This window comes from Thunnus thynnus, chromosome 6, assembly GCF_963924715.1.
Source record: "Thunnus thynnus chromosome 6, fThuThy2.1, whole genome shotgun sequence".
Lineage (NCBI taxonomy): Eukaryota > Metazoa > Chordata > Actinopteri > Scombriformes > Scombridae > Thunnus > Thunnus thynnus.
Genome location: NC_089522.1, coordinates 21,950,541 through 21,977,980, shown reverse-complemented (window position 1 = coordinate 21,977,980; position 27,440 = coordinate 21,950,541). Strand labels below are relative to the sequence as shown.

At 42.7% G+C, this 27,440-nt stretch overlaps 1 protein-coding gene across 1 annotated transcript in view; it reads right to left on the bottom strand.

Moving 5' to 3' along the window:
• Positions 1-27,440, bottom strand: part of plxnd1 (plexin D1) — a 61,298-nt gene that overhangs the window by 5,854 nt on the left and 28,004 nt on the right. The window contains exons 13-29 of the mRNA XM_067592628.1: positions 25,462-25,607; positions 21,155-21,260; positions 19,595-19,734; positions 18,893-19,072; positions 18,403-18,487; positions 17,966-18,235; positions 13,252-13,401; positions 10,235-10,349; positions 9,530-9,637; positions 7,777-7,889; positions 6,625-6,729; positions 5,414-5,544; positions 4,302-4,500; positions 4,040-4,186; positions 3,733-3,889; positions 3,263-3,366; positions 1,314-1,377 (exon numbers count right to left, since the gene is read on the bottom strand). Coding sequence (XP_067448729.1) covers positions 1,314-1,377; positions 3,263-3,366; positions 3,733-3,889; positions 4,040-4,186; positions 4,302-4,500; positions 5,414-5,544; positions 6,625-6,729; positions 7,777-7,889; positions 9,530-9,637; positions 10,235-10,349; positions 13,252-13,401; positions 17,966-18,235; positions 18,403-18,487; positions 18,893-19,072; positions 19,595-19,734; positions 21,155-21,260; positions 25,462-25,607 — 2,320 coding nt within the window. The remainder of the gene's footprint in view (positions 1-1,313; positions 1,378-3,262; positions 3,367-3,732; positions 3,890-4,039; positions 4,187-4,301; positions 4,501-5,413; positions 5,545-6,624; positions 6,730-7,776; positions 7,890-9,529; positions 9,638-10,234; positions 10,350-13,251; positions 13,402-17,965; positions 18,236-18,402; positions 18,488-18,892; positions 19,073-19,594; positions 19,735-21,154; positions 21,261-25,461; positions 25,608-27,440) is intronic.

Below are 27,440 nucleotides of genomic sequence, written 5' to 3'. Positions count from 1 at the left end.
AGAGACAAAAAAAGAAACATACACTGTGAAACAATGTGTAATCAGCAAGGTGGAGACCTGAGAGGATGAGAGGAGACAGGAGGAGGGAGCACAGAGGAGTATGACAGATAGGAAGGAGAGAAAAAACAAGAAGGAGATTGACAGGAGAGCAAGGGAGATAGAGTACATGTGAGAGGAGAAAGTGATTAAGGTGGACTGTGGGCCGGAAGGGGAGGGGAGCTGTCTGAGAGAATGAAAGAGAAAGATTACGAGTGAAAGGAGAAAGAAAAGAGAGAGATTAGGGGAGACAGACACACAGAGTCTGTGATTGGTTCTGGAGCCGGCGTAATGAGATGGTAATGCTCGGCCAACGCTGGGAAAGAGCATTAAAAACCTTACTGGTTTATATATAGATATAAACAAAACACACTCATGCACATGCATGAACACGTACACGAATACATGTAGTCGCACATCCAAACACAAACATGAGTGCAGACACAAAGACAAACAAATACAGTAAATTATTGTACACACACAACAGAAAAAAAAACAAACAAAGATAGCCATTTGTGCTGATACGCACCCACACACACACTCACACACAAACACACACACACACAACTGTATTGGTGAGTGTGTTCTCATTACACTCAGCTCTGCCAGAGATGCTCCTACCCAGCGGGCCTCAGTCCAGACCCTCAACACTGATCACAGGCAGGCCGGACAGTGTTTTATATTAGCCAGGGAGCACTACAGGCTCATAACACCCCCTTGATGCTTTGAAGCCTGAGCCAGGTTTGGCCCCCATAAGCCTATTTTTGGCCAAGTATGAATGAGAGGAGCGGCTTTGATGGACAGAGACTGAGCAGAACTGAGCTCTGGTCTGGTACTGATTATATAAGGTAGACCCCAGACAACGAATGGACAAACCCATTAAATACTGTATGTAAACTTGTCTGTCAACAGGCAGAGCAGGCATTATATTCTGGGTTGGGGGCCGACTTATGCCGCATTTCTTCCCACAAGCTGACATTTGTTAATGGAATACGTGTATTATATGAAGAAAGAGCGCTGAATGAAGCAGTAGCATAACTTCTACGAGAGGCGGTAGAGTATGTGTTGAGATTTATTAGGTGCGAGTGTGTTTAGATGTCAGCTGTGTCTTTTGAGGACAGGAGGGTGTGTGTGTTTCTTGCGTGTTTACATGAGCGTATCGTGTTCCCGTGATTTACTAAGCATGTGCTGTTTCCTGTGACGGAGTGAGTGCATGTATTTATCCAAGTGTGTGTGACAAAGCGACAGGGGTGTGGGTGTGTTTGAAGGTGACGTACCTCTCCCCAGGGTGTTCTCTTTCTTGTCTTTCATGCTCATGGCCAGTGATGCCCCCTCTGGGATCTGGGAAGGGAGAGAAGAAGAAGGAGGGGAGGGATGGAGGAAAGACGAGAGAGGACAGAGGGCACGGGGTCAGAGGTGAGTGGGGGTGCACCAGAACAGCGTCATTAAGCATGCCCTCCAGGGGAGTGTGGTGTTGAGAGGTGCGTATGTTTGTGTGTGTGTGTGTGTGTGTGTGCGTGTGTGTTGGTCTTGCGTGCATCTAGAGTGGTGGCAAGTCTGCGGGAGCCTGGCTGGGCTCATTAAAGTCAACCCGCAGTGAAATGGATTGAACAGCCTTGCCGGTGAACCCGGACTGTTAGTACACGCTGCAGCTCACTGCTTTCACAGCTCTGTCCCCATGGCTCAGCAAAAACTAAACAGAGCACTTAACAAGTACAGGTAACAGGTCAAAGGTCGAGGGTCACTGAATGTCTGTTTACTTACGCACAAATGAACGTAGACATAAGCAAACATACACGCCAAGACACCCTTAATGGGATAACAGCATTAAGGTAAGTAAGTAAAAAGCAAAAACAAACTTGTTTCTGTTTCTATAAAACTTCATAATGAGCATTAGAAATAACATATTCCTATTTCCTAAATATTTACGGTATATTTATTGCATATGAAATTAATGGTTGTATAATTTATTGCATCATTGAGTCGAGTAATTAAAAGTAAATCATGTGGAGTACTTTAATTAATGTATATCTAATAATGAATGTGTGTGTATGCATATTATTATAATGCAATGTTTATTAAACTACATCTATTAGTTATGTAAGGGATTATTTGTTAACTGTGGTACACAATGATAAATTATTGCAGTGTGCATTAATTAATGATTAATCAAGTATTGTAAATATCAGATACAACTTTTAAAGGACTCATATAATGTTAGTTATTATTTTTAATCATTTATTGCGCAATTAATTTGCAATTACTGCCATAAAGAGTTGCTTCTTAAATAACATAAAATCCATTACTTAATTATCTAAAATACCATCAAACCATTATCAAAAACTTAGTGTTTAACAATGAATGCAACATATGAAGTCATTAAAGTCCTCTTCCATTCAAAAAAATATGTTTTTCTTGTTGTTACTTCACTTGGATATTTGAGTGTCACTGTGTGGACTGATGGATGTGCAGAGTTTGACACTAGAAGGCTGTTTTCACATCAATCTGGTGAAGGCGGGAAGTTGTGCACCTATAGTACGAGCATGATTTGTGACATCACTAGTTTGGAGCCGGTCATGGTCCAGTATGCAACCTATACGTGTGTGATGTGGAAACTTCAAGCTAACTTCAAATTAACAATATTTGCATATTCATAGATTCTGGACAAGATAAAAGATAAAAGAACCTTTTATGGACAAATAATTTCAGTCCCAAGTTGTTATTCAAAGCAGAGTATATTTCATATGTCTTAAAAATGTCTGGAAGTATTAACATGTTGTGATCATTCACAATTAACATTTCCACATTTGATGTTTATCAACACAGTTGATAAACATCACATATTTACTGATTATCATTTCTTATGAAATCTTACCTAACTACTGCAATAATTACACAAGCACACTGTATTCATATTGCATGTCTAAATGCAGAATCTGCATAACAACAGTGTGAATGCAGAAGCTCTGTTATAGCTATACTGCATTAAATCACCTGTACATAAAGAGAAACGAGGTAGAGCAACAGACACACACGGATGCACCTACAACGTACAGCTACCCTGAGTATGGAAAGTATCCCCCCACCCATGGATAGCCAGTGACACCATTTACATGGAGTTCTCACCTTCAACACCCCCGCTGTTGCTGTTACAATATCAGGGATATACAGGTACAGTGGGACAACACCCACCACAGTGGTCTCACACAAACACACACACACCTACCTGATAATGGAAGACTGTGTTGAGTTTCTTTCGGCCATCCTCCATCACTGAAGAGTTATCCAGGTCCTGCAGAAGCTTACTATTGCTGCCAGAGTCGAACCACTCTGAAAGAGAGAAACGTGGGAGAGAGGAGAGGAGAAGAGATATTAGAGAATTTCATCCTAAATTTGGAAAAGAATATGTGAGACATAGGGCAGCCGTGCTCTAACTCTCCGTGTCACGACCTGTGGAAATATTCTTGGGCCATTAATCAAATCAGCTCTGCAGGCTCCACAGCTTTTGAAAGCAATAACTCTTTGTGATTATTACTGTACACTCTCCTCAATGTATTCTGTCGTTTATTATATTGCAGCCTCAGGTTAGTTGAGCTTCATGAGGGGAACTGACCTTTTGCAAAGGAGATTACTATATCTCAGAGGGGTTGGGGAGGGGGGAAAGGATGAAAATAATCAGAGAAAATGTGCTCTTACCCAGGTCTACATCCTCTGCTCGGGGCCACTGGGAGAATGGCAGGTTTTTATAAAAGGCTTCTATGATTTTTTCCTTCACCTGGCAGATTGTGTCCGTATTCATGACCCTGACAGACAGTGAGTCCATGCCACAGCCCTGGAAGGATACGTTGATGTTCTGCGAAAACAAACACAGATCAATACATTTTAAACTTGAAAATATCAGCTTGACTCATAAAGTTTTAAATTTCAGCATGAGTTTTGTATTCATAGATCTTCTGGCCCTCTGAGCTTTAAAAATCAACACTAAGGATGTTAAAGATCAGACCTGTGGCTTGGCCTCAATATTCTCGCGGAGCAGCCACTCCTCATTGAGGGTGTAGCGGGCCTTTCCTGTGATGGCGTCTATGGAGCCCTTGTTGATCTGCTGCTTGATTGCACACAGCAGCAGAAAGAAAGGCTCACCCACTGTTTCCTGAAGAATGTGGAAGAGTGGTGGAGTCAAACATTAGCAAACCAAGAGATATCATAAGTAGTTTCTGAAAAACAATCTCATAACTTTAGTCAGCTTCCTTCTTTTCCATCATCACCTTGAGGTAGCTGTACATGCAAATGGACATCCAGTTGGTCAGCATTTTCTCCACAACAGACTCAGTGCGACGCAGCATCAGTTTGGGATTCTTGGAAGCCGAAGCATCGATCAGGTCCACAAGCAGATCTTTCATGATACTGGTGTAGTACTCAAGTTTACCATGGAGGGCAATGGTGAGCAGGGACGCCAGGCTGCATCTTGATGGTGAGAAAACAGATTAGCAGAGGAGACAGATGAGCAAAAACATGGTCTTACAAACATGCCCTGTCAGTGTGAGTGTGGTCAGTGGAGATTTAAAAATAACAACATTACAGAGACAACAACAAAGCGTATTCCTCCCCACAGCACCTGAGACTGCAGAGTCAAATAAAGGCCTGATCTAATACAGGGAGTGTCTGGGTGAGTAAGTCCAGAAGTGCTGGGGATTTCCCTAACAAAGCCCCTTTAATCCACGAGAAAGAGGCTACATCAGTCAGTACCAGGGATGTGGTCTTGCCTCTGGAATTTCTCTCTGATTCTCCACAATGAATAGCTAGTTTTAGGACACTGGGACCAAAACAGCTTCACTGAGAGATGACCAAGTATTTACAAGGCTGGAGCAACCATTTTCCTGAACAGTTAAGCTGTTGTTGTGCGGTGCGCAGCAGCTACAGGCGATAGCGTGATGAGTAAAGAATCTCCTGTTGTAAACACTGAAAAAATACACAATGCAGTGCAATACAACAGCTGTAAAATAATTATTAACATGCTTACAAAACCTCACTTTACTTTTGGTTGAAACTACTGCTTTGGTTGTGAGTGTTGCTGTTGTATTGAAAGGTGTTTCCGATATTTTGTCCACCTCATTTACATATATGCATGAATGGAATATTTCCATGCAAAATAAGACTGTCAAATACAACAACACTACTGCTGACTACAGCCTCAAAAATGGCCGCAGAGCTGAATCAACATCTTCATCATCATCATCTTGTCAGTAATGGTAAAATGGTGAAACTAAATCTTGTAAATCTCTAAATTCTATCAATTTATTGGCCTTAACTCAATCAGGATGGATGTGTTCTCTGTTTCTCCTTTAACTGCCAAACATGTATCACTTGAAATAGTTACCTGTCTCGTACAGCAAAGTCCTTCTGCTGTTCCAAGGCATGGACGAACGTGATCAGGAAGTGCTTGTTATTGAGCAGAGTGGAGAACAGAGTGATGCCCTCCTCTACATTAGGCCTCGTGGTGTTGGTGGCCTGATGACAGACGAGGGAATGAAACAATTATTTCTCTAGGTCTCTTCACCTAAACTGCATTACACACCTGCTGTGCTCTCCCAAATCTATTTCACCACCTCTTGTCTCGAGTGACCCATCTAGTGAACACTTCATCTTTCTATCGCATCTCTTCCTTCTGTTTCTTCTTCAGGCACCTCCCTCTCTGGTTTCCTCTACAGTATCTGTATCTCCCGCTCCGGTCCCTGACTGCGTGTGATTGTCTCTAAATGTGCAGCGTCGACTTAATGAGTATGGCCTATCTATGGGTGCGACTAAGCAGCAGTGTGATGAAGTCTTCCCTCTGGACTGCAGCCATATGGTGTGGTTTGCAGCCTGACAGAAGGAGAACAGGGGTGTCCATTAAGATAAATGCCCGCCTGTGAGATTTATTTGCTGTGACCTGGAAAACACTTCCTGGGAAGACGATGTGGATCCAAGGCACTTCATCACCGTTAGACAGACTCCCCCGGCTGCCGACCCAAAACTAGCACTGGAATCGTTACTTTCTCCCTTTCTAACGTGCGCGCACACACACACGTACACGTCCTTTCACTTCCAGCACGCATTTGCACGGAGGTGTTTGAAAGTGCATGCTCTCTCTCTCACTACCTTTGAATCTCTCACTACCGCCCGCCCCTCCAATACAGACACACACACACACATACACAAGCAGAAATGGATTTCCATGAAAAGCACACTGTTCGGTTGTCCAAGAGACAGTGGGAAGTGTGTCAACAACCTGCCATCAACTTGGTGGGCAGTGCATTGCAAGCTGAGCCTTTTTTGTGTCTCACTCACTGGAAACCAATGAATGACATGCATTAGTATTCATGTGTATGCACAAGAGCATACAGTATACGAACATGTTCCACACACACATACTAACAAGCACACAAAGGTAAAAATTCACAGTATGCTTTTCTTTACTCCTCAACAACAACCTCACAGTGGAACCTTAATAAGCTTCAGTGTGACCCATTTGGGAAGCAAGGAAGTGAAAAAGAACCTAAATCAAGGCACTCTGGCAGAAGAAAACATCCTAATGGCTTAACCCCTCACCTGCCAGTCCTGCAGTAGCGGGTGGGTCTCTGGCAGCGCTCGAGGGCCCAGAGCATCATTCTCGTAGACAGGCTGGACCAGACTCTTCTCATAATCCGAACACATCTGAAACCGACATAAACACACACAGGAAACTGTAATACAAAGTCAGTTCTAGTCATAAACACAGGAAAATAGATAGACAGGGAAAACAAAAAGAGCTGGCCTTGAGACTTTGCAGACTGGAACCAAAGGGCAGAATTTCTTATTGAGGCCCTGAATAGGCCCTGACTGACCATGAAAAGGGAACATGACACCATGACACGAATCATCACGAGCCTTAATGGCTGTAGAGACAAACTGACCCAGAGCCAAGAGGCAGCCTTTCAACTCATTCTGTCAAGTCAGGACAGCTACATTTGGCTTGTGTGTTGACTGTGTTTTAGTCTGTGTTTAAAACTGCTTTGTGTGTGTGTGCGTAATCTAACAGAACCAGACGCTCTTGTGAAAAAACAAGAGCATGAAGGGTTGCAAGTTGTCCATTTGCTGTCTAAGAAAACTACAGAGAGACGCTACCGAAACAGCAACACTTTAATTTATGTTTCTCTCCATGCAGCTTTTCAACACACTCCCCACTCACTTCCTTCACAACCGAAAACAGTGTCCAGTATCCACTGCAACAAACCAACACGGCTGCCGTTGCGCAAGACCCTGTATACTTGCAAAACTGCGCGGGTGTGTGATCTGAGGGAAGAGTGTGTTTTGAGAAATCAGGGGGAAAGTTTCCCTGTCTCAGTGCCCGTCATTGTTCTGTCTCCTTGAAAGACCATGCCTGTGGTTGGAAGACAAAGCCTGCTGAGTTGTGTCTGTCTGTATTGGTGGAAAAACACCCACCCACAGATAGACCCACAGTCTACCTTCAGGGTGGATCATACATCAGAAAAATGCTTACCTATAGAAAACACATTAACTCTCCTCCAGCGTGCCCACACTGTGCTACGCTTTACATTAGATGTCTACTGTATGTTTAAAAGTTCCAAGGTGAATTTTTATCCTGCATATTACAAGCAGTGGGAAATGTGAAAGAAAATATATTAAAACCCCATTGAGAAAAATGGTATTGTTAGTCTGCCAGTCGAGATCAGATCGGCGCAGAGAAATAGGGTTTCTCACCTTGGGGAAGAACGTGCGTGTGACAAACTGTTTGTACTCCAAAAAGGGGATGCCCTGGCTGCGATTCAGCTCCTTGGTCAGGTCTGTCATGTCCGTCTGCAGCTCTGCAAAGCCTGAAAGAACAAAAAAAACAAATAGAAAGACCCAAAAGGTCTTAAATACTGGGACTGCTTTAAAACCACATTTGTTTTCAGTCTCTGGTTCCTCAAGCTTCATTTGTTGCTGTGCAAAATGAGTCAGAAATCTATTCGCAGGCTAATGCAATAACCATGAAATTCACTTGGCTGCTGTGGGATCCGCAAGAACTTGCCTGATTTCAAGGGGGGAGATTTTAGATTGGACAAAGAATTGTATCATTTATTTCCCTAAATTTAGTTCCATGTTTTGGTTAAATACTAAATATTCCAAATGCTACAAGCAAAAACTGATCCTCTGATCGTTTTCCTCCCTCTCTCTTTCTCCCTTTGCCAGACTGTGCAGTCCAGCATGGCATGCAGGCAAATATTTACCAAGTGACAATCAGAGCAGCCAAATCCAGTCTGAGGCCCTCATCCAAAACATGTGTGCAGGCTGAGGTTTACATGCTGCAGAAACAGTATCAGCGTGTCCAGACACGGAGTTGAATCGGCATGCTAATATTGAGCTTATTGTAGCCACTTTACTGGATAGCATGTTCTAAGAAAGGATAATGTTCTCCTCTAATAAGACGCTGGAGATCCCTTTATGGAAAAGCTCTTCCTGTCGCAGGATGAGAGACATATTTGGGTTACAATGCCCGTTTCTTCAGACTGTGTTTGTGTTGAACGGAGGGAATACTACACCTGAGGGATGTAAGGCATAAAACATATTTCATCACTCCTCCGGGTTATTTATCTTCCTGCTCACTAAAGTGTCCTTTAAACCACCAGTCAGTTCACACCGTCAACTCCTGATTAGGAGGCTTGAATACCAAACCTCCCCTCTACCTCGCTTTTCAGACAAATTCCAAAACCCTCTTGTTTCTGTAACCTGGAATATGTCAATTCCCAATCTTCCTTGACTCCCCCTTCTCCTCTGCTTTTATCACGTCTTTCGTCTCAGCAGAACTATCCCTTGCTTTGTGTACACTCACCCTGAACTCAGCCACAAATCTATCCTCGTCCTTTGACTAAATAACCTCTCCTCTCCTTCTCTCCCTCCCACGCCTCTGCTGCTCCTCGGACTCATGGCCCTGACTCCCGCTCCTATCGCTTCCTCCCTCCATTTCTCTTTCTCTATCCATCCCCCCCATCTCTACTCCATAAATCTGGGCGCTCAGACGCGGAGTGGCCTTCACACGGCTTTACTCTAATGCCCTAGACACACATGCACACACATGCACAGGCAGACACAGAGCACACACACACACACATACACATACAGTCCTATAAGGTAGACACAGCAGAGGCGATGTGGCCGCTCAGTGTGTCTGCGTGTGACTGATCATTTGTCAGACACTGTGTTTTATGAGTCACACTTACTAGGCACAAATCTGTCAACAGTTGTATCTCCCTCCTACTTCAATCTAGAAAAAAATCTCAAACTAACACACACACACAGATATGCACAAACACACAAATATATGTGGTCGATATTTCTGTCTTCCCACAAGCTCCTTTTTCATGTCAATCGACACAAAACATCATTTGAGGTCTGAAGAACTTTGATTGCAGAGCTTGTACAATGGTAGAGGGTGTGTGTGTGTGTGCATGCGTGCGTTCTTGTGCAAACATACCTTTACGGATCTCTTCTCTGATCTGAGACTCCATCTCCTCCATTTGGAGTAGAGTTTTCTGCCAGTAGCGTTCCGCCCTTCGGCTCTTCGTGCAGTACACCACAAGAGCTGAGAAAGAGACAAAATGTTTATATATTGTATGTTTAAAAGCCAAAACAGTTATTACACACTGACATCTTCTAGTAAATTAGAGCATCGTCAATGAGATCAAAAATGTGTCTAAAAGATTATGAAGTTATGAAATGCTGTTCAGAAATTGTTGTATATCATGTATATGTGATAAAATGTAATGTAAGTTTGTGAACGGGTAAATAAAATCTGTGCACAGATCATTTCAACAGTTATGTCAAACACAAGTCAAATAAGATTTGTGAATATCTGAGAACAGATTCAAAGCAGGAAAGTGTGTGGAAAATCCACACTTCCACCAATTTTCACCCGTACACCTGCTCCTGCACACACACACAAAGATTAAAGAGTACAGTACACACACACACACAGAGACACACATGCTGTAAGTACACAGACAGAGAAGAGAGTGAAGGGAACAGTGGAGTCTTTGTGGTCCGGGTACTGAAGAGGGATGAAGCAAGTGCAGGAAACTATGATCTCCAAATTCCTTTTATCTGTTCCACATCTGGAGTATCCATCGCTACAGCAGGCACACATCCATCATTTGCTGGTAAGCATGTGTACACAACCTACCCACAGTACACAGCAGCAGCAGTACGCAGCACACTACAATGGATACCACGATGGCCAGCTCGCTGCCGCCAAGCTGCACTTTGGCAATGGTGTGACGGAAGTTCCCCACTTGTACCTAGAAAGAGAAAGACAAGAGAAAGATGTGAAACTGTCCAGATCTCCTTTAAAATCTGCTTCCTCTTTTTTCTTTATTTTCCTTTATATTTATACTATATATTTATATTTACCTATAGCTACTAAACTACAATATATCTCATCCTTTCATGTATATTCTTTTAATCAGTTTCTTTATCAATTATTTGTTTTTCTTTTTTTCATAGTAGTAGTAGTTTATTTATCGACATAAACGTTTTGTGAAAACAACATTTGTCAGGAAAAAAAACATAATTTCTTACATAAAATGTTACATTGTTAACAAAGAACTTTGTCTCTCCTTCTAAGCACTACAAATATAATTTGCCACAAATATGGTGCCCTTGTGAAACACAACTCATGTGTATAATCATCCAACCAGAAGAAGTCATAAGAAATTAAGGACATCTTAATATAGCCCTCAAATCATCATAATGAGCAATAAAATTCTCCTAAATCACATAACAAGGCCTATCTTCTTCAGGGAGACCATAGAACGCACCCTACCTGTAGCTAACAGAACTGTGTACATTCATATAACTAAACACTATATTTTTCTATATGTTTGTAATTTAGATTTGTACCAGATGCCAACAGATGATGTTTCCTTATACATAAGGAGCTATTTGTGTTTTCGTGAATATTACAAAACAAAGATGTCATCTTACTAGTCATGAGATTTTTCTCGTGAGCTGCAAGTTACAAGTTTACTCTGAGTTTGTGCAAAGTTGCAGAAATGGGAGTGATGTTTGTTTTCTTAGGGTTTGTTAAAAGCTGAGAGGCAGCATTTTTTGATGGGCTCATGGCGAGCAGCTGACTTAAGGCTGAAGCAAGAATTATAGGAGTCCGACAGAGGGGAAATAAAGGCACGGACTTCCTTCTCAAGATATAAATTATTTAATTTTAGCAATAGTCTTCAGCTAAAGGAAGCATGATTGTACCACCCTGGACACTTGGATGATAAATGATAGGGTGGTGTCAAATATGACCCTTTGTTGTATCTTTTTCTTAAAAAATCTTCTGTAAACCTTGTACAATGGCTATGTCAACACTGTGCTTAATAATGATTGTGCCAATTAAGTACATTTGAATTTGAGAGAGAGATAGACAAAGACAGAGGCTGAGACAGAGACGGACAGAGCAGTAATGAGGATAGACACTAAGTGCATTAAGTATTCCTTGTAATATCATGTAAAAATGCATGCACTACAACATAGGCAATTATTAATAGGAACAAAATTGCGTGATGCCCACACACATGCACACACACATGCATTTTTACAGACGCAGGTGCAGACACAGAAAAAAAATTACACACTGCAGATTTTGAAAAATGGTCTCTCGCTGCAATGAGCTGGAGGAGTCACCCGGTTCAGAGTAACCCAGATGTGACAAGAAAAGGACTTTCACTTCTGCGTTCTGATTAGTCAGCAGGGTCTCTGTGGTCCCTCCTCACATCCTTTCCTCTCCTCACCCAATCCGAACATATTTCATAAAAAAGAGCCTTAGATAAAAAGCCTCCAATCCTCCCACCAAATCCCTCTTACACTGGTGTTACTCTGAGAGGGAAACTGGCTCACTGGGCTCCTTCCATCTTTCTTTTTCAGGTCCAGGCATTTATTTACCCAGACCAGCAAGAGAAGGCCTTCTTCTAGAGACTTCAACATCCAGGCCTGGTGTAATGGAGGGGAAAAAGCCATTGTTCTATGTTCCTGTTTCGCTTGGGGCACAAAAACACTGCTTCCCTACATCCACTTCTGCAGCTCAGCTCCACGTCAGAGCCAAGCAAAACACAGGCATGTAAAAATAGATCTGCCACCGAAAGTAAGTGAAGAAACAAATGGCCATAAGCTATGCATCAGCCAGACATGTATGCATTTATTCAAATGTGCCGACACAAAGGAAAATATACGTGCGCTCTGTATTTATGCTCCTGTCGAACGTGCACACAAATCATCCTCACTGCTCACGTGCAGGAAGGAGATGCAGGCAGCCCACCCATTTGTGTTATGACATTTCATTTGACCCTTGCTCTGCCTTTATGTCTTTGCTAATTGCCTGTGTTTATTCTCAGACATCCTGAGAGACAGTTAGCGGTGGGTGCTAGAGTGAGCCACAGGTACGCAAGAAGAGATAGAGAGAGAGAGACGGAGAGTGAGAAATGTAATCTTTCCCTCTATTTCTGTGTCAAAGTGGGGAAACTGTTCTTACAGTACAACTCAACCGACAGACAGAGAGACTAACATATGTTTCTGAGCTATTTCAGCAAACCACTCACAGTCTGGCCCATATTTAAATATAGATGAATGCCTTTCCCCCCTAATAAATCCCTATCAAAACAGACCAGAATGGACAACAACAGATGGGAAACATGGGCATAAGAATGAGAGTGTCTGGTTTTATCAAGACTGCACAGGGCGCGACTACAGCACGTCTTGATTAAGACCTTTAATTGTAATTGAAAGAGCTTGGAGACAAAACAAAAACACAAGCGAGGAGTGAGATCATGTGAGCCGACAGCATCTGTGTGATAGGTGATTGTGTCGATGATGACATACAGGCTGATAAAGGATTTAGGAGATAAAGGGGTAAACATTTCACTGTTCTACTTTGGCATTGTGGCACCAAGTGACAGCTCACCACCCCCACTGACTGCTGATTCATAGTGACAAGCTCAGAGACTACAAACCATTCATATTGCATAGAGAGAGACACACACATATCATTGACTGTTCATGGACCTATGCAGATCAACGAACCTCACAGATGGTTTGACAGATGGGTGATATCCTTAAATTATCAGGGTCTATCGAGCAATATTTTTAACACGGGGCCGTGAGTGTATTTGCATTTTATTGTAATGTTTTACATGCTTCCACACTTACAGTGACAGGCAGCTCTCCCTCGCTGGAGCTCAGCAGTCCGTTGATGGTGCAGTGAAACAGCTGGTCGTTATGGAAGCTGATGTTACAGGGATAGGAGCCAATCATCACCGAGTATTCCTCCGGCACCAGTTCCAGATCGCTCGGCCCTTTCTGTGCCAGAAATGAACAAAAACAGCCGTTGGTCAGTCAGTGGTAAGAGACCAGAGGGGTCTGCTTCGACCAGGCACAGATAACATTCATAAAGGCCACAGAAGCTTTACCCACACACACAAGCAGACACATAGAAACCGAGCTGGGGCAGGACCATCATACAGTTGTCACACAGAGGAAGCCAGTAGAAAACTCATCAGTTTGGGCTAGAGTTCAGCTTAAAGCAGCAAACATTCCCGCTGCCTCTCTCACATGGCCAGAGAAGTTTCTACAAACAAACCCTCTGACAGCCATCCATACGTCTGCCCAAAATAACTTTCTCAGGGCCTTTACAAGAGCCTTCTGGAATAAGCTGCACGGTCGTTTCACTCAATCACTCAACCTCTGTCCTGTGTCTATCCAGGACCTGCCTCTCACTGCTAAATTCTAGTTTAATTAAAGGGGTACTACAAAAAAATGACCCTGATGATGTCATATTGATGTCATCAAGGTCATCTCAACTCAGGCTTGGAAAGTATAGATTTATAACAGAAAGCCTGCGTTACAAACGGAGAGCATGGAGTTTAAAAGACGTGGGTGTTAACCAAGCAGGGAGGGTTTAGTGAAAGTTGCATTATGGGAAATGTAGGAACCAGAGTTTTGGAGTTTGTTTGATTTTAATGTGGTGTCTTTTGCAACCTTCTGGAAGTGCAATACTAAATCAGTGGAATAGCCTGTCATTAGTCTTATAGGAACATTTTGTTGTGGTTAATTTTGGTTTATTACAACTTATTTTTATAGTTTTCTATCAGCTATAATAACATTGTACTCCTGAAAGTGATTGCTGCATAAAACTTTATTGTAGGTAAAACTAGAGCCGCAACCATTAGTCCATTAATCAATTAGCTGATCAGCAGCCATACCAACATGTTCCCTGTTTCTGCTGAATGATTCAAGCTAAGCGGGCATTAGCTTGGTTAGTACTTGGATGGGAGACCACCTGGGAAAAACTACGTTGCTGCTGGAAGTGGTTTTGGTGAACCAGTAGGGGGCAGTCTTCCCTCTTGTCCTAATAAATCCCAATGCCCCAGCGCAGTAACGGGGACACTGTGCTGTTAAGAGATGCCGTCCTTTGGATGAGACATTAAACTGAGGTCCTGACTCACTGTGGTCATTAACAATCCCATGGCACTTATCGCCAAGAGTAGGGGGTTCCCCGGTGTCCTGGCAAAATTCCCGACCTGGCTCTCTCCATCTGGCCATCTAATCATCCCTCAGTGTAATTGGCTCAATGATTCCCTGCCTCTCCACCTCGAGCTGATCTGTTAGCGTTCTGGTGCAAAATGGCTGCCGTGCATCACCCAGGTGGGTGCTACATATTGGTGGTGGTTGAGGTGAGTTTTCCCCCTTCACCGTGAATCACTTTGGGTATAAACATAAAGCACTATATAATTGACAACTACTTTGATAACCCTTTAATCGTTTTAAGTCTTTTTAAAGAAAAAATGCTAAAATGTTTTGGTTACAGCTTATTAAATGTAAATAGGTTTCTTTAGTCCTCTATTACAGTAAATTGAATATATTTGGATTGTGGACCAAAAACAAGACATTTGAGGTTGTATCTTGGGGTTTGGGAAACATTTTCACCATTTTCTGAAAGCCCAAATGACTGATAGAATAATAATAATAATAACAATAATAATAATAATAATTGTTAGTTGCAACCCTAACTAAAACTAAATCAGGAAGTAAACTGTGACTGATGTTTACAACAGACAGTTTAAGTAATAATTTTACTGTTGGCCTTTGTTTTCTCTTCCAAATAAGTGGCTAACCTGAGGGTTTGTTTAAAACCTGTCTGATCACCTGACTACTTGATCTCTGCCATTAATTTGGTGAGTACAATGTTATCATTACCAATAGGAATGTCAGCCAAAACTACGAAAATAAGAACCAATTTGAATTTTCCTTTAATATAAGAATGACAAGTGAGGAAGTATGTGTGTGTGTTTATCCCCCAGTGTGCTTCCTTGCTTTGATTACACCCTCAGGGCCCTGTCCTGTCCCTACTGCAGGATGCCACCCCCCGGGTCTCTGTCAACAAATGTTTCCTAACACACACACACACGCACACAAGCACACACACGCACACACACACGCACACACATACACATACACATACACATACTCTCATACAAAATTGGTTGGAGCATATTGGAAAAATTTACTGTATAATCCCCATGTAACGGATTTTCACACTCTCCGTCTTCAGACCAAAACAATGAAATCTAAAGGCCAAAACAGGATGAAAGCAAACAAAACCCACCCACATTCCAGCTCAGGTCCTTAATATAGGATCTGGCTGACTAACAAGCTCCTATTAAACAAACACACACATTCTCTCTCCAGCCTCTCTCCCCCCTTTAGGTCCGCCACCAGTGGAATCCACCTTCCTTAAGAAAACAGGAAACAACAGAAGAGTCACCCATGTAGACAGGCTGAGGCAGCGATTCCTGCAGGGGCCTCATCCTGACATACACACAAACACATAAAGAGGAAGCTGCATCATTCAAACTTCCCTGTCTATGCCGTTAGCATGTGCATGTCGTACGGTGTCACAGCCGGCAGCTCTTTAGGGTGATGAATCCATACAGACAGGTGCTCGGATCAGTCAGAGCGCAGGAACATGAGACCTCCCACTGAGCTGCCACTGCACTCTTCCCCCCCCGCAGACCCCCAACAGATATCAACACGTTTCAGAGGACAGGGCCTTTGATGTGTTTTATGTGCCTCTGGTTTTATGTGAATATGAATAAAGGAACATTCAGTCCTGTCTGCTGCTCACAGTGGGGGCAGTCATGTTTACAGCAGTGGTGCAAGCAACCCTTAGAAAACACCATCACTTGTTCTGAGGTTTGACTGATGTGGTTTGTTTAAGTCAAGATTGTCAATAGCCTTTGTCAGTGTCTGACAAAAAAATGTAGGCAAATTTTTCGTCATGCTAGTGGCATGGCTCTATGGATGGTAATGTTGGTCTGTCGGTCTGTTGGTCCAGAGTGACATATCTCAACAACTGTTGGATAGATCACAATGAAATTTTGTACAGGCGTTCTTGGTCCCCGGAGAATGAATCCTAATGACTTTGGTGATTCTCTGACTTTTCCTTTTGTGCCACCGTGACGATGACCTTTATGGTTTTTAATGAAACACGCAGTGACAAACTATTAGATGGATTGCCGTGAAATTTGGTACAGACATTCATACTGAACTGTATGTTAAAGATGTTATGAAGGTTATAAACCAAATGTTAAAATGTGTCTGCGCAAACCACTTGAAAATATCTCACTGATTAAGTTTCACAGTTCTTTGTTTTCTCTCGCCAGTTGGAGGTTTTCTTTTCCGGTTCATGTTGGCTAATTGTTGTTATGTCTGCTCAGGTCGAGCCTGAGTAAAAGTTGGTTCAAAAGTAAAGTGTCTGACATTTCTCTCTCAGAATTTAATAACTTTTCATCTAGCATCACCATCAGGTAAAAAATTAAAATTCTTTCAATACTGTATGACTTTATGGCCAAATACTTGCAAAACTAATGACATTCCCATCAGTCTCCACTGTACTTTGTGTTTACTTTGTGTTTGTGTGCTAAACACATGAAGAAAGCTGAGATGGTTAAAATGATAAATAATATATCCTAAACATCAGCATGTTAGCATTGTTATTGTGAGCATCTCAGCATTTCGCACAAAGGATGGCTGCAGATTTGTTTTCTTGTAAAGATGGAAAAGGTAGTGCTGTTAATTTGTGCTATTTAGAACTGGTTCCAAGATTTTCAAATATCTGGTTTATTAAGCTCAGTTTCTTAACAAATCTCTTACTAAATCCTTTATGTTCTCTCTCTCTCTCTCTTTCTCTCTCTCTCTCTCTCTCTCTTTTAGTAAAGCACAATCCACAAAATACTGAGGTAGTCATTTAGATGAGCAGCAAATGTGTAATGTTACGGAAATTCTCCTTTTATGTTTGAGAGCCGCTAGTTCTCTAAAGAATCAAAGACTCGTGATGAATCTCTTTCACTTCATGGAGCATAGAGAGAAGGACACAACAGCTTTGCGGGTTGTTCTCTGGCACAGACGTTCAGTGTCTGTCTTTATACCATCATGTAAACAGGATGCAGCAAACATTTCATGCTGTCGTAGTTACAATTTGACAGTAGAAAAACCTAGTTCAAACTGGTTGCTACATATCTGCCTATCATATACAATGTTAGTTTTTCAGTTTTCTTCTTAAATATTATAGTTATAATATTAATTTTTTATTCTTAGAATGCTCTCAAAATCCAACTTTAGTGCTAAACTATTGCTGCTTATTTGTGTTTTGAATTTGGTCCTTGTTGTTTAAAATAGTTTGAAGGCCTCCTATAAATGATGCTTTTATCAGTAATACAAAAATATCAGTAAAACAGCAGCACTCATCACTTTGGGCACTTGCGGAAAAACATCGGTTTTCTAAAGGAAGGTGAATGTTTGCTTGTCTTATCAACATATCAGTGAAGCACTAATCTGCACTTCCTGTCTCAGCAGTCTCACTCACGTTGATGATGAGTGTCAGTGGCTCTCCAGGGTGGTGTTTAATCAGCTTCTCCTTGTTGGCTGTGAAGAACTGAGGGTCCTCCACATACTCCAAGGGGAAATGACCTTTATGAGGCTCCACCTCTTCTTCCTCTGCCTCATTTTCAGAGGACGAGGGGCTGTCTCCTGTGTAGAGGACTCCGTTCAGGAAGAACTGCACCGAGGTCTGCTGGGACTGGCTAGACGACGGGGACGGGCAGGTGATCATGGAGGGGGAGAGCACTGAACAATGCTGAAGAAGGACCGGAGAAGACAAGAAGGTTATCTATATTTATGACTACATGACACACTTTTCACATATTTTTATTATGTTTTACTTTCAAAATTCCCACGAGTCTGATTATATGGTTGAAAGAGCCTTCTCATCAAAAAAGGAGAACAATTCAGCTGATTACTCACTGTTTGCCCAATTCCCAGCACCTGCATGGTGACACTCTGCACCAGATCAAAACCATGGCCTGTCACTGTGATGGTCCTGCCACCACTGTGAAACACATACCCACACACAGACACACACAAACACATACAGACAGTGAGTCACATCTCAGCCATGACAAAAATGTGACATATTCACACTGGAATGCAAATACTTTGGGACACTGCAGTGACTGCACCAATATGAGAGTGAAACAGGGAAACAGATAGTAATGCAAAACAGCTCGACTGCAGTGAAAATCCGCGTACATGTCATCAAAGACATGCCGCTGCCCTGTCACACACATGCTGTGCTATTTAGAACACAATAGGCAGAAGATGCAGCATATCAGGACGACATTACAGTAATGACTTATGTCAGTGACTCTGGGAGGGGAACCGCAGAGTCATTCAGCTTGAGATGTTTAAGACATTTTGGTTTTAATGCTTGCGGTGTGTGTGCCAGTCTACTTACCTGAGGTAGCTCTTTTGGGGGTGGATTAAGCTGATAGTGGGGTTCTTCTCATAAGTGTATGTGGTGCTAAGTTCAGCACTCTGACAGGGAAGATTTTCAAACTCCACACACACTGTTACTGAGTCAGTGTTTGCCTGCAAGGCTGGAGGCATGGTGCACTCAATGGTTTCATCTGTTTTCCTAGAAAATGAGGAAAACATCGTAACTCCACATCTTCAATCAATCCCATAAATGTTTCCACTTAGAATCTGAGTTATGTTTATTGAAGCTTGGCAGAATGCTTCATACAAACACTATTTTGGAATAGATTTCACTGTAGTTACAAGTAGAGCTGCTGACATTATAAGTGACACTTGGACCCGACTTAAGTTACAAAAATGAGGACTTGAGATTTGATTTAGGTTCAACTAAGGTGAACTCTCAAGTTTTGACCTGGTAAAATCCCGAAAAAAGGGTCCAAGTAGGCTTTGTATAGCCACATAGCTGAATGTTTTATAATAGTTCTGTGCAGCACTTGGTGTCTGCTATGTAAATAAGGGGGGAAATGTTCTGTCCTTTAATGGTCAGCATTCGGAGACATGAAGACTTGTATCTTGACCTGCAATATGTTCATGAAGACTTGCGCCACTTTGCTCTGAATGTCTTGAGACTTGACTCATCTCAAAGTGACTCTACATGCAATTTAAAATATGCTGTACTCACTCAGTGATGATGCATTCCTCCGTGTTGTTGACCTTGACTCTGACCTGAGAGCCAATGTCCAGGTGTTCCCCTCCGATGGTCACTCTGGTTCCTCCAGCACGAGAGCCCTTCCTCGGCATAATGGACGTCAGCTTTGGGAACTGGATACACAAGAAAGACACAAAACATGACTAACAAAACATCATATTTATCCCAAGACATCTGACAGCTTCTGTCACTGGAGAAGACAGACTTACTCAGACTGTATTTTGCTCTCTATGATGCTTTTCTTGACACCAAATAAAAATTTTCCTCATCCTTTGAGGTTCAAATATCTTGTCTCTACAGATTGGCCGAGACAGCTGCTGATGATAACAGTAAATTAGTGAAGAAAGCTGTGAAGACAGCCCACGCTGCAGTATGTTAAAGTGCTGCTGAAGCCAACAGGCCTTTGGGCCCAAGCTTGCAGGACAGCAACCGCGGGAAAGAAGCACTGATCTTCATGCATACACATGAAAAGCTGCATGCACACACATCATATATATATGCACGTGTTAACACATATACACACACTCATATACAGCACATACACACACACACACACAAGCTCCTCAGGCGAAGATGAATATCCCTATCGAGCTCTGCAGCTACCAGCATCAGCATTCCTGCTCTTTCCGAACCCACTATCCCCTCTATGAACCTCACCTCCAGGGAAACCTCTTATCCTCACTGACAGGATTCACTTCCTCAGTGTGCATGGATGGAGGAGACCTATTGTGCGTTTCTGTGTCAGAGTGGGCGTAAGGAGGCAGATGTTTCCGTCCCAAGGTTCGAGGAAGGAGATGCAGTAGAGGCACATATCCTGTCTCCAAAACAGTTTTCCCTTTCTCCCACATCTTCCCCTCAACACCCTGCAGTAAAAAACCCCTCTCACACTGAGCATCTCAGAGTTGGATAAGGAAGCCTGAGAGGGGTTCCCACAACAGCTCTGCGTTATGTTTGTTGTTCTGGATTTCCTTCATCCTTATGTATCAAGAAAGGCTTCAAGATCAGGGTGATTTCTCCCAGGGATGACTCACAGGCAGAGCTGCTCTTAGAAGCCACTGAAATGATGGTCTGTTCCAGCACTGAATTACGAAAACCTCTTTGTCCATAAACAAAAAGAAACAAAGGGCTTACATGGGTATTTCCACAGGCTAAATGTTCTTAATCCAATGGGAGACTGTGTGGGTCGAGGTCAATTAACACAATGCTGGCTGGCTCACTTCGACCAGTGATGAATTCGGAGCAAGGGGACATTCCAACAATCGCCATATTTGTTTTTGCTGGCAGCAGAGTGCAGAATGACAATGGTGCTTAGTTGCAGCTCAGATAAATGTTTGAAGATTCCCACACACTCACATTCCTCAGAATCATAAAACGCATCTGTTAACACTCAACTGACACACTTGGGAAGGCTTTCCCAGTGGGAAACAAGAAACAAGAGAGAGTAGAAGAAGAAGAAGAATGTGGAGGGAGAGACAGACAGACAGAGCAGAACGCAAAGATCAGCAGGAGGGTAGATATAGGGAGAATACTCACTAAGTATGAGAAGCTCTCCTTTGACTCCCCTCTGCCACTCTGATCCACATCCACTCGGACAATATCCGTCCTATCGTGCGTAGACCTCCCAGTGACACACACCAGCCTGGGGAATTTAAAAAGAGTGTTATCTCTTTGTTTGGTTGTTCAAACACCACAATCAGAGATCAGCTAATAAAGTAAACAACATGGACAACACTCAAAAATGGAGCTAATTTTAATTTCGTAAACTAATTTTGAAAAGGGAGTTGCCTGCCTCAAATTACAGCGAGGGAGAGGAACCAATAAAGAAAGAGGTAGAAAGAGATCTTGATCATCACTGCTCAACAAAGACACATAATTAATCTTGGAGAATGGTGGTTATTAACTAATTTATCAAACTGTATTGCATTTACATATGGAATCCAATAAAGCCTTCAGATATCAGATATTAAGAGATGTAAAGTTCAAAGCTCCTCAGACCAGATGTGTCTAACCACAGAGGAGATTAAGGGGGCTGCTGAAGCTTGTTCTCTCGCCTCCTGGCTGTGATTAAGTCTTGTGTCATCAGTGCATGCTCTACAGGGACGTCTCATATTAATGACACTGTGGTGTACCGAGGCGCAGGGATCTACTGTTCTGGGGCCTCACTGGGATAGATGTACTGGGGGGGCAACACAACCTTTATCACCTCACAGGATCCCCACCCAGCTTGACACCCTGTCGGTTTATTTAGTCAGGTGTCTGGTGCTACGGCGGGTTATAAATTCTCCACTAGTGATTGGATGATTGACAGGGGAATTGCAGGGAATTTACATATGTGGAGGAGCTGTGTTTTATGTAGGAGGACCTGGCAGGATATGCGGTAAGATGAGGCTTGGCCGGACAGATTCGGGATTGGCTGGGGTCAGGCTATCGGGGCTGAGAGCAGGAAAAAAGCTATGTCTGAGTCTGTTCTTAAATGTCAGGCCTTATCCTACTCAAATCAATATGCACTCTGTTTTAACTGAACCAAAACTGCATCAATTGAATCACTGCAGCATTTAATGAGCGCAATTAAAATATGGATGTTCTTTATAAGCTTGAACGCCTGTTAAAAATGTTCTAAAACAACCTGCAGTAACCGCCATCTGTTGATAGCCGGATCTAGATTTCTGCTCATTAATTACAGGAGCATCAGGTAAAGAATGTCGTTGCACTCAAATTACACTCCTGTCAGTTAGGTGCCATGAGGGCAGGCGCACACCTGTTTGAAGAAAATGCATCATTTCACACGCTCTGATTTAGGAAGAAAGAAGAAATAGGCCAAACAAAATGAAACATAACTATTCGCAGATTCAATCCTGAGGGCAACAAGAGAATTTGGAGCCTGAATCTGTCTAAACCTGCTTCAGGCCTAACTGGATTCAGGCTGTGAATCAAACTGTTATCAAAACGGTGTATTGAAACATTTGATATCTGCTTTTGAGCCATCATGTTAAGGATTATTCTGTGTGAAAACATAAGACCAATATTTCTTGAAGAGGACAGAAACAGGCAGCAGATAGAAGCTGTGACGAAGCCAGCCTGAAGCATTTAAACTCTGTATGTGTGTGTGGATGTGTGTGTGTGTGTGTGAGCGTGATGTTGATGCACTGTGATCCTAGTCAAAGGACAGGCAGGCTCCCTGTAGGAGCAGAGAGTGCCTGAACTGCCCCCTGCTCCACATTCCAGCACCGCCCCACTGCTGAGATATTATGGGTTTCAGAGGGTGATATTTTGGCTAGTTTTGAAGATGTCTCTAATCATTTCCCTCGAGTGGATGATGAGTATCATCAACAATCAAGTGATGTGTGTGTTTGGATGTGAGTGTTGTCTGGGTCTCGCTGAATGGACGGGGCGAAGGCCACTCAAGGCTCATGTGAAAATGACAAGAGGGGGCAGCATGAAGAACCAGAGCTAAATATCCAGAGAAGCACTCCAGTAAATGAGGTGTGCCTAGACTGACTGCGCCATTCATTAAAATGTTGACAGCGAGTGAGTGGAGCACCCTCTCACCCGAGCTGCACATTTTCCTTTTTGGCACACAGATGTGAACTTTCACCTCTCAGCACACGAGCAGACACCTGTCTCAACAGCGCTGGTAAATGAGCTCCCATGTGCAGGTGTGTGTGTGTGCTGGTGAGTGTGTGTGTTTCTGTGAATGCCAGCTTGAATTTCAGAACATCCAAGTGATTTGTGAAGTAGGGTTATTTTGTCCACTCCTTAGTCTTTAAGGTTAGAATTAGGTTTGGATATTTTTCTCTAAATTATATTAAGGTGAGGTTAAATGTTATGGTTGAAAATAAACGGTTAATTTAAGGGGATGCAATAGGATCAAATCTAATTACATCAAAAGGAGGTCCACACAAGGATAGAAATAGTATGATATGTTTGCGTGTGTGTGAGTCAAATGTGCTGACATTGTCAGACGTGTTATGATTTGTCAGTGCCACTTCCAGTAAAGAGGATATGCTCGGCTGTCATAACCAGTTTCAGGAGCCAATGAGGAATGACGACACAAGATGAGCTCACCCCTGGAGTGAAATGTGATTCGTTGTTTTCGACATGTGCAGTTCGGGGGAATGTGTCAGGCAGCTGGAGTGACAGGTAAGACCCGCGGGTCACCCTCGAACTGGTCTTAATACAATGATTAGCTTCACTGGAGCAAGACCAGATAAACAGTTCCATTCAAGGAACATTACAGATACTGAATGGGAGTTTGGATGTAATTGTAGAGTTACTGACTTCCACCGAGCTCTGTTATGTCGGTGTCAAAACAGGGTCCTGCTGTCTCCATGGTGACAATGTGATGGTCCCTGAGTTACGGAGGGATGGCGATGGAGTCGTTTAAAATGAGAAGTGTGCTGCATAATAATATTTCTGAAAATTAGCCTCATGAATACATGAAAACTAAACCACGCCGGGATGGTTGACATTCTGTTTTCAAGGCTGGTGGACGTGAAAGAGGCGGATTCTACTCATAAGTCACGATGGTGACCTGTGACGGAAATTTCGGGAACTTCTGGACTTTTCTTAAATAAAAGATTGTCATTTAGAAACTGATATGTATCATGGGGGAAATTTTATGTATTTCATGTGATCTGCTTTCAGTTGCTTATTCTGTTTCCTTCCCCTTCTGGTTATAACAGCTTGTTTATCAGTCTAACTTCTGGGTGTTTGTTTGAGGTTGATCAGATCCAGGATCAAGAATGTAAAGTTTGCAAATGTGTCTCATTTATTTATTTATTGCCAGGATAATAACATGCCAACGGCAAATCTCAGATTTTCATATGCTCAGTTATATGTAAATACTGTACTACATGTATTCTAGATTTTGCAGATTTTTTTTTTTATCGCAGGGCATCCTTTAATTTTTCATGCTTTACCCAGCCGATAAGGTGTACCAGTGTGGGACAGCTAGCTTCCTCTATTCATTAAAAGTAATAAGCTCTCACCGTACTGCATGACTTGAGTTTTTTTTTTTGGCTGGTTCAGGTCTGGTCTCACACAATGTTCAGGGGATAAGATGTACATGCCAGGATTTCTTTTAGGTTTATTAACTGTGACAAATCCTTCCATTGCTTCCATCCGCCTGACCACTCACTTGCCTGAAAGCATTTCAGGTTACCATGACAACAGGTAATTGTTAGGTATCATCTCACCAATCCCACCTGCAGCATTACTGCACATTTTAGCAGGCTTTTTAAATGAATTGATGCCTGCAAGCTAGTTCAGGCAGCCCAACTCAAGTTGCTGCTCCACTCACATATCATACTCCCCTCACTGTAACATATATCCAACATGCCCTTTTAATCATGGCGGCATTCTTAAGTCGTCAGTGCTCTGCTCACACTTCTGCTGCATCCCTGCTGCCACGCTCACACAAGCTATGCCTTTGCTTGCTCCTACGGCTGCCACTGCTGTTCATGTAGCATTTCAAAAGCCCCACCTCAACCCCAGAATCCACCTGTAGGCTCTGAATCTATCTTCCCCTAGGGAGGAAGTTAGCATAGTCGCTCCCTGCTCCAAGCCGGGCAAGATCAATATTTCCTTGTGGGGAGCGACGCCAAACACTAATGCTGTTTGTATTCTACATTTAAATAAATTGGCTCACTGAACTGTTTAATTATATAAATGTATAGGACAATCTCTTATTTCTACAATGTGATTAAATGAGTACAAGGGAAAAATGGAAATCAAAAAAAGAAAAACATGTTTGCACTACTATCTTGAACACTTAGGCAACAGCTGACAAATACATGTGCAAATATGTGAATCATAATTCAACCGTATGTTGTAATACTTACTCTACAGAGACATTGTAGAGCTCAGGCAGGAGAACACATGGAACATCTCCGATGGAGACTTTTACTGCTGTAGCCCTGCGGCCCAGGTTCCTGCCCTGTACTGTCAGCAGGGTGCCTCCTTCCACCGGACCCCTCAGGGGGAAGATCTGAAAAAGACAGAGTGAGGTAATGAACATGGGGAAATAAAAGCCTGTGAAAACCATGTAATATGTACAATAAATTAGCGCATATAAGTCGATTACTTCCTTAAAAATGTTCTGCTAATAACGTACGATAATGAACAGGGAATTAAGAGAATAGAGATGTTGTCTCTGATGCCGACATGGAGTGTGGCACAGAGAGAGATAAGGACAAGTGGCCCGTGTAAGTGTTCTTCTGCTGAAGACTGAGATCTAATTGAATAGACATGTGGTTTAGGTATATACACACACACAAAGCAGACACTTAACTGTGCCAGTCTGAGACTCTTCAGCCTCTAATCCTCTACAGCACATGCAAATAAAGAGCAGCCTAAGAGCCCCCTTCACATCCCACAAGAGACAGACAGAGTGAGAGAGTGAGGGCTGGAGAGGCGAGGTGGAGAGCACAGCAGAAAGGTGGATGAGTGGGGAGGCAATTTAGGGAACCGAGTGTCGAGAGGTGAGTGAATGCTGATGGTGGTAGTGAGAGAGCAAAGCCTCAACAGGGGAATTAATACACAGTGCTGTTCTCTTTCATCTGTTTTCCTCTGTCTGCTATGTCAAATTCCTTAGTCCCATTTCTGCTGCTGTTCAGAGGCATACTCTCACGCATCATTTCAGCACTCGCCTTTGGTCTCTTAACTTTCCATTGAGGAGCCGCAGAAAGAAAGGAGATGACCGTCACCTCTCCAATCACCACGGAAACACAGCTTTAGAGATAGCATCTGCGACGCCCAGACAGAAGCAATCTACCATCATCTTGCCACTGTAGCATAGCTAGCCCAGCAGCGCGCAGGCTTTTCTGAATGACCCCTAGCTGAGCTGAGGTCGCTGTGACCCCTCTGTGTTATTAGCCTGGCTCCGGCTCTATCAGAAACTTAGCTTAAGAATGAAAACAGCACTTCTGTTTGGTCTAGGTGAGAGGACAAGTTTTGGCTCTGCCTTCTGATAATATGATGCCCGCAAGAGTGACAGCGCAGATAAATAAACCATGTATTTCCCAGCTAAAAGAGGGGAGGCGGTTAAGTAAAGAAAGAGTGTATTACTTTTAATATCGTGTTAAAACAAACAGCTGGAAATCAACCCATTACTTACAGTATTTCTGTGAGAGCTACACCACAGGAAATGATGCAAATGTTTTTGTGGTGGTTATATTAAGCTTGTGGATATTAAGTGTGACCACCCTGCGCCTACGTAAGTGCATACATTTCCTTAGACAAAAACACAAATCCACATTCTTTCATACACATGAAATGCACAAACAGCACATAAATGCGTGTGTGAACACGTATACACACAAAGCATGGCAGACAGACACACTAAAGCACCCACCCTTTCAACAGAGCTCAGCAGTAAGCAGAGTTATTTATTATCATGCGTCTTATAGCACCTAGGGTGTCTCTGCGGTGCCATTGAGCATTGACATCAACATCAGCTGGCATGCTGTTCATTTACACCTCTTACAAGTCTGTGAGTCTTGATTTACAGCACAAACTCTGCCAGGCCTCCGGGGAGATCACAGGGTGTGAATGTGTCTCTGCGAGAAAACCTCCACTAAGAACGGTGAAGCTATTAGATGCATTTGAGGACTAAATTATTCCACATACTTGTGTTCAAATCAAACATATATCGCATACAGTTATATACAACCTGTACCAGATGAAGCACCTAACTGATATAATCCATATGTTTGCTTTTTGCTATTTTTTTTTTTGTTCTGAGTAGATTGCTTTGAGGTCAGAGCTTTCATCTTCCTTGCCTCACTCCAGTTCCTCTGCATCACACTAATCAAGGAGGACG